An 11,937-nucleotide genomic window follows, 5' to 3' on the forward strand; every position below is an offset into this window, starting at 1 on the left:
GGCTATTTGAAATCATATTCTGGACAAGATTGTTATCAATTTAATGGTCTGCTTCCATTGCTGCTCCAAATCATTCGGAAAATGCAGCGCAAAAAACGCGCAAATTCATTTCACCGCCACTTTACAGCGGTTTTCACACAGACATCAGTTAATTCCGTTACCCAATGGCTGAAGCAATTTCACATCGACCAGACACGCCCCAAAACAGATGACGAGATTTGACAGGATCGGCCAATGCGCATGCGTATAAAACAGCTGGTACTAATATCCTAATAACTTATTTTGCACTCGTACAATGCAAAATACATATTTGATTAGGTTGGTTGGCCATCAAGTACCATCCTATGGCACCCAATTCATATATCACCAATACCATAGTACAGAGTTATGTTAACAACGAGTCACAAATAAAACTAATATACTAAATTTTTATTTAATTAATTGTACGGATGAGATTACATTGTGAAATGGCCACGATGTACCACGGATCCCAAAGGTACGCAAAAAAGCCGAACTTGACATTGAACGTACTTGTCAGTGCACATGGAATTTGCCATGCAAACATAGTCAAGGGTGCCTCCCACGTGACACGGACTCTTTTTACGCTATTTTTCAGGAGGTACTAGAAATTATTGCTGATGCTTGTCATGTTTTTTTCTTCAGAAAGTTGGATACTTGAACATTATAGACGAGCATTATAGTACTGTCGCATGATCGTTGTCTCCAAGTTGGCCACATAAGTGACATAACCGCCGCTGTATGCATCATATTGATATCACATTGAATGCCTAACCTAATGATCAATAAACATATATTGACTGTGATGTTAATACAAACTCAAATTTTCCCCTTGTGGTGTTTTTCTTTGCCAACATATTCAATATATTAAGTGTGCCAGGAATAGAATAGTGTGTGTGTTTGTTTGCGTGAGTGGAATGGTCAGCACAAACTGTGTCGCAACGCGTTTCCAACGCGCGTGGTCGGCGCTTTTGATTGCGTTTATTTTGTATTTTTATTCTTGAAATGTAGCACTGGCTGCGTTTGTTTTGTTTGTTTTTTTGTCATGTCTCGCAACTGAACGTCTAAGCTGACCTTGTTTTGGTTGTATTTCCTGAGTGGGCGCATTAATGTTTCAAACTAGCTTTAGAAACAATAATACATCAGACAGATGAACTTTTAACTATGTTATTTAATTTAATTGATTAGTCCACATTATTTTGTGGCAATAATGGTAAAGCAAATAGAGTTATGCATACACACACATATCATTACACCAGCCGCAGAAGGATTTAATAACAGTATTTGCAATCGAAGCTCTCGAAATGGAACAAACGTTAATTTGGAAGCGCTTGACTGTGGCGTTGATACTCGCAACAGCCTGTCTATCGACGTGTTTTTACGTGTACGTATCGTATGACGAAGTAATATTAAAAATTGCAAGCGGCCGACTGGTTATCAGTAGTCTGGAATGTGCCTACAATAATACAAACAATACTACCGAGAAAAAAAGTTTGAACAATCGTTTGAATAGAAGTATATGCAACGATACGGCTGATGTCGATAATCGGGTTGGTAACACTTCTGTTGCCTGTGACAGAGCTGAGAAGCTTACAGGTATGTTTATAATGACTGATGTATGTTTTTAGAAACTATCAATAGAAAATACAAAATCATATTCCTGGACCAACTCATTTACAAATTTTGAAAATCTCAAAAAATAAACACAACCACTAGATTAATTTTGGTTGTGGAATATTTTAAATATATTTTATCAGATTCGGCGTACCCGAAACGTTCTAAGAATGAACTTTTTTACTTCTGAGAATAACCGTACACACCAGAAATGCATCTGAATTCAACTAAAAATAATTCGAGTAATTCTAATACGAACCCTATTTACTGAGTATTTTTACACACCCTCGCCGAGACTACCTCTAATGTGCATGTAATCTGTAATGGCAATAAAATGGCGCTAATGGACAGTGTAATATTTGCAGTTAATAAGCTGAGAATAAATTCACTGGAACGAATTCGTGTAATTTCCGTGCAACTGGTGCGAATAATCAGTGCGTTTGTGAATAATCTGATTTTGATTAAATTGTACGGCTGTGTACAATCAGTACAGGAACTGATATTATCATAACAATTTGAATGCATAATTTGTACGAATGTCAGTTCGAGTAAGGATGAGATACACGGTCTTTAAAGCGGGGGAGTCGTCACCTGCGCATGCGTCAGATGGCTATAGCTTGTCGTTGTTTACAAACAAGCGTCTACCCATGAGCCTTTGCGTTTTTAGCGTGTGTTGATATCGTCGCTTGGGACTCAATTACCGCGCGTGCGCAGGTGGCAACCCTTCCGCTTCAACTGACTTGTGTAACTTTCGTTCTACCGAGGCAGCGCGTCGCACAGCGCGTGTTCTTATTTCATGTAAACAAAAAATGTAATTTACACGTGCTGTGTTCGTCGCTGTGAGTCTCAAGTCGAACACAGGAAGCGGCGCGACGAACACCGCCCTTTAACAAGCAGCTGAAAAAAATGAATACGCATGCTGCATATCACAGATACATATAACAAAGATTTTATTTTCAAACACCCTAATCAGTTTGTAAATTTGACTTAGATACCTTGATGGTTATTTCGAATTAAAAAATCTGGCAAAACGCAATAATTGATGAAAAACTGTTGCAGAAATATCAACTTCCAAAATTGGAAAAGAAAATTCACTAAAACTTTATGAAATTTCTCATCTTAAAGCAAACACAACGTATAGAATAGTCGAAGGGTATAAAATGTTGTTGGTAGCTGTATTGAACTGGTTGAGTTAGTTTCATCTTGACAATAATTTCTACTGCGTAATACACCATTACATGTACATTTCGAAATTATGAACTATTATGATTAATATCTTGAGAAATATTAATGTAAATAATTAAACGATATGCATGCAGAATTAAATTTAAACAGCTATTATATTTGCGTCACCTGATTGTAATAAAAAAAAATCTGATATTAAATTTGACTACTCCTTGGGATACACAATCTATTCATCTAAATAACAAGTACGCAGCTGCCAGAGCTATATACTATCGGCTGTATCTATACCAGCATATGTTGCTGTTGACAGAATGCATATTGTTTTACCTCTTCAACCTCTACCGCAAGTAAATCAACTGGGCAGCCTAATACTGCGAATTAACTTGTGTTCAATAATCAGATCGGTTGAAAGACAAGTCTGGTTTTTATTGCCGCTCCTAAATACATGACAATTTTGTCTAGAAAATGTCTCTCTGCCTCGGGGTGCTTGACATATCCTACAGCTGTGACATATCGTGTAGATATATACTCATGTAGCATACAGATTCTATGATTAATGACACGTATGAAATGACATGTAAATACAATTCCGATCATATGTACATTTTAATCATATCTAAATGCTGCTTTTAAAAATAATGTATTTAACCGAAAAACACCATTTCTCACATTCCTGGCCGTTGGTAGTAGAGTAAGAACAAATTCCTCACTCTGTAATCAATGCATGTATTCAGAAATGATTTCGTGAGACGTTTTCTGATTTGATAATTTTAGTAAATCGACAGACGCGCACAGAATAGTGCCAAATGCCATGGCGCGTAACAGAAAGGCCGGAACTAAAAGTATTCAGGTACAGTTGAATGTATCACCACTGGTCCCGGGAATGCCGACGATGACAGATTAGATGAACGAACTGTTCCGAATAATATTATTACCAATTTAAAGACTTTTTGAAGGTAGCCTCAATGTTACAATCATAATGGATATTTCGTTTGTGGAAGCCTTGAATCTTTCGGTAGTGAAACTGGCTTTGCTGGCACCGACATCATTACCTCTACAGCGTGTGGACAGTTTTTGTTTTTTTAGATTTACATAAGTGCGTTTCCTGGTTGCCGTCCTAAATATGCCCCCCAAAAGATCGAGCTGTGAATGAGCCTCGCCATGGGGGACACCCTAAAGTGCGTTCCTGCGTTTTTGCGTTCCTGCGTTCCTACGTTCTTGTCCATATTTGCCTAAATAAATAAAATAAAAACAAATAAATAAAATAAAATAATAAAAAAAAACATAGCCCGTACACTACATCTGATTTTAATCAGATTAGAGACCAAAGACCTTTATTTTACTTTATTAATAATCGTAACGTAAGAAATCAAGTCTGAACATATTTGGATAAACTGACGTTTTTATATAGTCTTACATCAAAAATGAACAGTTAAACCTTCGCGATGCAATAATAGTGAATGAATGTTAAAGTTACATTATTAGTATTTGTTATATTTAGACTTTGCTATAAAGTTATCTTTTGGAAATAAAATAATGTAATTTGTCTAGATAACGAGAAATTAAAATTTTTACTGAGAAATGAGTATGTCTTTCTGGGAAGTCGAATGTTCCCTAACATTCTCAGGTCTTTACAAAGACACGAATGCGCATATGAATAAATAACTAATGTGCGGCCCACTAAAAACAAATATCCATACATGCATTTTTAGTTTCATATACTTTTATAGCACTACTCGTGCAATGTTCTACAATCTAAATCCAAGTCCACTCAACCATGTTCTTTTCGCAATGCAACTTTAACGAACACAAAATCGCCCTGTATTTAACCACACTTTTTCGTTTATGCAATTTATTACGATGAAAATAATTACTGTTAATTTAGGGCTCCCTACATCTTGAGAATCCACTGCTTCTACTATTTGTTATCACAGATGATGATGGCAATTTTGCACTTTTTAGTGGCTGGTTTTCATAATGCGCAAAATATCCTGTAAAATTACGTAGTTATTTAATTTCAAATTAAAAAACAGGAAGGCTGGAAAACCGGGTCCTCGGTGAAAGCTTGTCAGAATAGACAGGATATTGAAGTAGTATAGCTACAATCAGTGAGTATTCATCTAAGTATGCAACACTGTCACAAAGCACAATCGTAGTAATAGAACAGAAGGAAAGCAAACATAAAATAATTTATTGATTTATCATGAAATGAAAGATGTTTTTGAACAAAAAAACATGCATACGTAACTGGAATGTAATATAACTAGAAGTATTTATCAAATCATGTTTGTCCATTCCATAAACATGCAGACATTTGCATAATTAAAATCAAATATAAAGCCTAATTTGTGATTAAGTTCTTCACAATAATTAAGTAGAAAATGAATTTAATTTCTAGTATATTTTGTCAAGCATGCGAAAACAAACCAGCTATAATAATACTTGGAAGCTTCTAGATCTCAATAATCGCACACATGCTGTTCAGTATACGTAAATACAATTGTATACCGGTATTTAATTTTATTGATTTAATTTATTTATTTATTTATTTATTTATTTATTTATTTATTTATTTATTTATTTATTTATTTATTTATTTATTTAGGCAAATATGGGAAGAACTCAGGAACGCAGGAACGCACTTTAGGGTGTCCCCTCGCCATGGGGGGATGTTGATTATATGTTTTAAATCATTGTTGACTTAGTTTTTTTTCTATTCGTTATACAGAATTACCTGATTGCTCCATTGCATTTGGTAACTGGTCAAACACAACGAGACCTTTAGTAGCGTTGTCGAGTTTCCCAGGTTCAGGAAATACCTGGACACGACATCTCTTAGAACTTGCATCGGGGGTGTACACTGGTGCTTATTCCTATGACAATGACCTGTATCTTGGAGGTAGGGCCACATTTCATATTACATCATAAACGAATGTGATTCGATTACACGTGCAATTCACCCATGCACTCGCTTCTATCAGCTCTTAGCATGTCACGTCATTCACACACAGGTTTTACTGGCGAAACTGAATACTATAAACGTGGACGGACGCTAGTAATAAAAGATCACCGTTTTCGTGATGAATACAAATCTGCAATATTACTGATACGAAATCCATATGACGCGGTCATAACATTATACCATTATCACAAAATGAAACATACTGGAAAAATTCCTCTACGTGAATTTAGAAACAGTAAGTGTGCAGTAAATAAAATTAGTGATAATTCAATTTTATACGTTTACATTAAAAATGAAACTTTGTGATGTTGATTTAAATGATCATTGTATATGTTTCACTCCTACGGGTGTTTTTGTTCATGTAATATATAATTAACCACGTTGTTGCAATTCGCAGATGCCGAGTGGGAGGACTTTGCCATGGAACATTTCAAAAAATGGATTAACATGATGTACGAGTGGATCTCATCGAATAAACCGCTCTTAGTTGTACACTACGAAGACTTAAAAAATGACACTGTCCATGAGGTAAAACGAATGTTGGAGTTCCTTAATACAACGCTAGTTTCTGAACGACTTCAATGTTTGGAAATGGACATTGAAGGCAACTTTCATCGCCACAAAGAGGAGACATTTGACTTTGACCCTTACACAGCAGATATGCATACAGTGATCGATGAAAATATACGATTAGCAAACAAGCTGCTTACAAATATTAATGTAACGGGCGTACGTAATCATACGTATGACCAAGACTTATATTGAACAAGATTCAACGGTATGGGGTTCATGTTTATATTTCATCAACAACTGATTCACCAATTATTCATATTAATAAGAACGAGGAACAATAGATGTATGATTTTTGGATACGCGTTAACTTCGTCATATATTTAATTCATATTAACAATATTAATATTTATTCGTAATGAAAAAAATGGGTAGAACCTAGTCCTGATATTTTAAAACAAGATGTTGATGTTTAGCCAGTAATTCATATCATATCATATCATATCATATCATATCATATCATATATAATGTCACGTAAAAAAATTGTTGCATGTCATCTGTGATAAGAAACTAAATATCCTGTATTTAAAATACCTTTCTTAGAACTATTACGTCAAATTGTCACGTGTCTTCTGTATAGTGATATTATTATTCATCACACGCACTAGACTGGCGCAGTCGGAGCGATTAATTTGTTTTTGTAGTTTAAATAAAATTAAATAAATTGCGAAATGGAGGTGTTAGCGCAAAATCCCTTGTAACTGCGAAATCACGCGCTAACACCTTCAAGTTCATTTCGTGATTTATTGTTATTTTATTTAAACTACAAAAACAAATTAATCGCCCCGACTGCGACAGTCTACACACGCACCATCTCCTGCAAAAACGTTTTGTAATATTTTCAATATTACATCCCAAGATCAAAATAATTGCTCCTTTGTGTGAATGGAAAGAGCGATATCCTTGATAGAATATGTGGTAGATACTACTTTATTTTATTGACTTAAAATAAGCAAAGGCCCGCCGAAATCTAGCGGAGAGCGAGAAAACCACGAGACGTATTTTCGCCCCCAAGATCTACTTCATTCTCCCACGTCATCGAAGTAGAAGTTATCATTATATTTATATTATATTACTTCTACGTCGTCATCCACTGTTCCCCTGGCGTGTTCAAGCATGTAATTTGGAATAGTGGACGAAGTGACGCGAGACAAAAGAATATTATTTGAGAGGCAAAACAAGTCTCGTGGATCTCGCTCTCAGCGTGATCTCGGTGGCTATTTTGTCTGAAGTATATTATATGATGCAGTTAATTACACGTGATTGTGTCATATTGTCGAATTCAAAATGTTCAAATTTATTGGCTGGTGTGTTCTTGTATGTATAACTATAAACCAAGAAAAATTCATAATATCTGAAGTTCATTATTGGTCATTTATTTATTTCATTGTTATCTTAGTAATAAAAGGCAATAAAATTAGATTGACTGAACATTATGTTCATTATGCAATGACAGTAATTATATATTTAAAAATACTGTAAAAGGATTAATTATTCACTGGTTTTTTATTTTGCTTATTTCGCTGACTGGAAAATGCGCTAAATTAAAACCCATTGAATATGTTAAATTTAGCATAGAACACATTATCTAAATGATAAAACCGTGAATTTAAAACCCACTGAATATGTCTGAAATGCTAAATCAGCGAAATTTAAACCCAGTGAACATTAGTCATTTTACAGTAGATTTCACTTTAGTAAACCTAGACTCCTAAACTGTTACCATTATCGATGGATAAAAATATAATTTTAGTCGAACACTGCTTTCTATATAAATTCTCAGATAGGCCAGTATAAAGGCGCCTCTTCGCCTATGTCGTAACGCTTTAGCTTCACTTGGCTTATGTAGGCGGGAATACTGTAAAACATGTCTATTCAGCTGGCATGTTATTAGCCCCCACCCGGACAAAGTTCGGGGGGGCTTGTAGTTTCGCATACGTAAGTCCGTCCGGAGTGATTTTTTGGAGATGGCCGGACCGATTTTTTTGAAACTTTAACATGACAAAGACATAGTAGTCGACAATACAGGTGCACGTCAATTTATTTTCCGATTCAATCAAATATGGCCGACTGGCGGCCATTTTTAATGCCAAAATTCAGTCAAATTCGGTCCTTGTATGCCCATCGTCATTTCTAGGAGATGGCTTGACCGATTTTGTTGAGACTTGTTACAAAGACAAAGGGACCACCCATACAGATTCACGTTGTGTCATCGTCAGATGACTTGTTTTAGCTAATTTAGCTAACGTTTAATTTCGCTAATTCAGGATGTCACTAATTTAAAATAAAGTATATTCTCACAATGAGATTGTTGATACTTTAGCTAAATTAAGATTCAGTTAATTCATGCATGGATTAAAATTCGCTAAAATAGCATGTAGCTATTTAAACATGTATACAATTGTGATTTTGTGCAGTAAGATTCTTCAAGTGTAAACCGATCATTCCAATTTGATCTCTCAATCTGAAAAGTCAGTGAGTCGTTTCTTGAAACATGTTTACAAAAAAAGTCTTATTTTTTGAAAATAATCTACCTCCTTTTTTATCCCAGGCGACTTTTTAAGACGATGTCGGAATATTTCTATAAAGTGTTCGTACAGGGTTAGACTTGCTTGCAGTCTGTTGCCATTCCGATGAAAAATTCTTGAAAAATAAATACAAATTGCGTAAACGAGGGGTGAACGCGAAAGTCATGTGACCGCGAAATCCCAACAGACTTGCCATCAGTGTAAGCGCCCTCACTTACAATCTAAAATAAAATGGCATATGCGATTCGAATATGAGAAAGTAGGTAAAGTTTTCGGGATCTAAGTTTATCAAAGCACGGAGGTGATCAAAGAAAGTGTGAATGTTTTTCGAGTTCTCATTTGATATTTTAATTAGTCTGTTTTCTGATTGGGTGAATCATATTAGACATGTCAATCATTACAAGCCAGAATCTGGCCGGTAATGTGAGGGCACTTACACTGATGGCAAGTCTGTTGGGATTTCGCGGTCACATGAATTTTGCGTTCACCCCTCGTTTACAAAATTTATATTTAGTTTTCAAGAATTTTTCATCGGAATCGCAACAGACTGCAAGCAAGACTAGTACAGGGTGATATCAGTCTGACTGAAGTGACGATATAATTGTTCGGCATACGATTGAACGGGTGTGACCTTTGTTCCTACATTAATCGATACTTATACTAATATCTTCAATATTCGTCTTAAGAGAATTAGGGATTCGTCATAGTATTCCAAAATCATCACAAGGTCGAATTCTTTTTCTCTCATTTTTACAAATTTTATGATGGCGTTTACATCATCATATTGCATGGGAGGCAATCCTAAATCAAATGACATGAAATTCCTCATGTATGCACGGATCGTCTCATTCTCCCATTTGTAGAAACGTCCTGGATTTTCAAGAAACTTTTCCAAATGTTGTGTAGTATTTTCATTTGTTTTCCCAACAAAATTGTTCCACCTAAAATAACTGAATGCCGATTTGCATTGATTCCTTGGATTACGTAATATAGTGACATACTTCATCCCATCTGCCATTATATTATCAAAGGCGAGTCTATTGTACACACAATGCAGATACAGGATATTAAATTTGACATCAACTTGAGGGAAATGTTGTACTTTTCATCCAGTGCGTTGGACCACCCAAGGGTTCATTGAGAGGTAGATAGGAAAAGCGTGAGATTTCGTAAATCAGCGAATCGTATAAATGTTTGAAATATAATTTCACTTCACTTCACTTGTATTGTAGGTTTTCAAAACTACTACCCTAGAATGTTCCCGACAATTCGCACGAAGGGACTTTTTGTTCTCAACTGTTGCTTCTACAGCCTGGATCTCACTGAAAAATAAACAAAGAACAGGTCAAATAGGACTAGAAAACAACAAAATATTACACACTGGTCCGGATGATGTGGGCTGACAGAGTAATTGCCTGGAATTGTTTTTTTGTGCTGAAAGATCCTAAGCCAATGATTTTTCAGAAACGTAAAAGTGGATACATGTTGTGAGGAATTCTGTAATTGTAAGCCGTTATGAAGCTAGAGTTCTTTCTGATAATTAGTGATTTCGTAGCGATTCACTGTAAGAAATGATGCTAAATACCGCTGACAACAGTACCTATGGACAGATTTTGCAACACACATAAACATTTATCCAATGGGCGCTAGTACAATGCATATTTTTAATATTGCATCAACTGTATGAAATAAATAATTCACTCGCCAGGTTTCATTTGTCGCATCGCAAGAGCGATGATGCTTTTCTCATCGTGTGAGTGCGCATTGAACGCCTATTCAGGTACAGGTAATTGAGGTGGAAGAGTTCATGCAATACATAATACGGTAATTATTGCACATACAACGAAGAAGGCGTAATCGTCTTTTCCTCGCGATGCAACCAATCATTGCGTCTATAAATATATTAGATTTGTTGTTGTATTAGTTTGACTTCATAACTCCCATAGACCGGTCATATTTCCCCCAGCGGGCCTATCAATCATCAAAACATGAAAACAAATATTTTTTAGATTAAGTGTGCATACTCTAATACGTTGTAATTCTATCAGAGTATTCAATCCCAATTGATAATCATGACAATGTTAATGAATTATCTCTAATAACAAAAATTAAATAATTATAATTATATCAGTAATTATAACAATATATAGAAAATATAATTATTAACAGCTTTCTTTATATATATGATTATTATACATCTGTCACCGTAACGCCATAAGTTACAGCGTGCCGCAATTTTGCGGTATTTTACGGGGAGTTTTCATCCTACCATATAAGGAAATGCGAATTCCAAATATGAAATGATTACGTGCGTAAGCGTTCTCTAATAATAAAAACGAACATAGCTGCTACCAGGGTTTGACTGGACTCCACACAAAGAAGTTCGTAGATTCTGTTCTAAACTGTATGGGTTTCGGCATTCCCATGATGTATTATTGGAAGGAAAAGATGTAATAATAAAGTTATGCATTCGGACAGTATTTATTCATATGCATTCGGACAGTACGCCCGTCGCATCGACCTCCGCTGCGTGTCGGTCAATGCTCCCACTGTATTGTCTTCGTGCATGCTTTGAGGTATCCTCGTAATAACCTCATAGTATATTTATTTTAAACGTAAAATAATTGAAGCCACAAGCTCAATTGTAGTTGAATCATACAGAATAAAAGTGTATATGACATAAAACGTGTACGGACTAAAACTGTAATGACTGACTGTAGTGTTGCAGTCATGATAGATGTGGATTTTGTTTCAATTGAAAATACACGTTGCTGCTTTCGTCGTTAAAGCAGCGAAAGCAACAACATGTACACTAAGGAAATAAACCACCGCCAAAATAGTGCTTACTATGACCTGTTTCAGAATTTCCTGTGCAAAAATCTAGTGGTTATACCTGAATTAGGCGGTACTATCATATAACAGCCACTTTATTTTAAGTGTAATTCTGAGACAGGACAATAATCTAATAAACCAGCAAGAATCGTGTAGCTAATACAGTACTTGAAACGTTTTTCTTGTAACTACAGTAAAATAAAAATGGGCCCTGGAACTAGAATACA

At 35.4% G+C, this 11,937-nt stretch overlaps 1 protein-coding gene across 1 annotated transcript; it reads left to right on the forward strand.

The window, feature by feature from the left end:
- The first annotated feature begins 1,307 nt into the window (after window positions 1–1,307).
- Window positions 1,308–7,800, forward strand: LOC144362634 (sialate:O-sulfotransferase 2-like). The gene is made up of 4 exons (XM_078013742.2): window positions 1,308–1,614; window positions 5,546–5,716; window positions 5,829–6,014; window positions 6,177–7,800. The coding sequence occupies exons 1-4, from the start codon at window positions 1,323–1,325 to the stop codon at window positions 6,542–6,544; spliced, it is 1,017 nt and encodes a 338-aa protein (XP_077869868.1). The 5' UTR covers window positions 1,308–1,322; the 3' UTR covers window positions 6,545–7,800.
- The last annotated feature ends 4,137 nt before the right edge of the window (window positions 7,801–11,937 follow it).

This window comes from Saccoglossus kowalevskii, chromosome 22 (assembly GCF_978046115.1).
Source record: "Saccoglossus kowalevskii chromosome 22, keSacKowa6.1, whole genome shotgun sequence".
Lineage (NCBI taxonomy): Eukaryota > Metazoa > Hemichordata > Enteropneusta > Harrimaniidae > Saccoglossus > Saccoglossus kowalevskii.

What these genes read in the sequence shown, in the direction of transcription:
- LOC144362634 (XM_078013742.2), top strand. Translation starts at nt 1,323, where the DNA reads ATGGAACAAACGTTAATTTGGAAGCGCTTGACTGTGGCGTTGATACTC. An exon ending in CAATGACCTGTATCTTGGAG is followed by an intron (nt 5,717 to 5,828) that starts GTAGGGCCACAT and finishes ATTCACACACAG; the next exon opens with GTTTTACTGGCGAAACTGAA. An exon ending in TCTACGTGAATTTAGAAACA is followed by an intron (nt 6,015 to 6,176) that starts GTAAGTGTGCAG and finishes TGCAATTCGCAG; the next exon opens with ATGCCGAGTGGGAGGACTTT.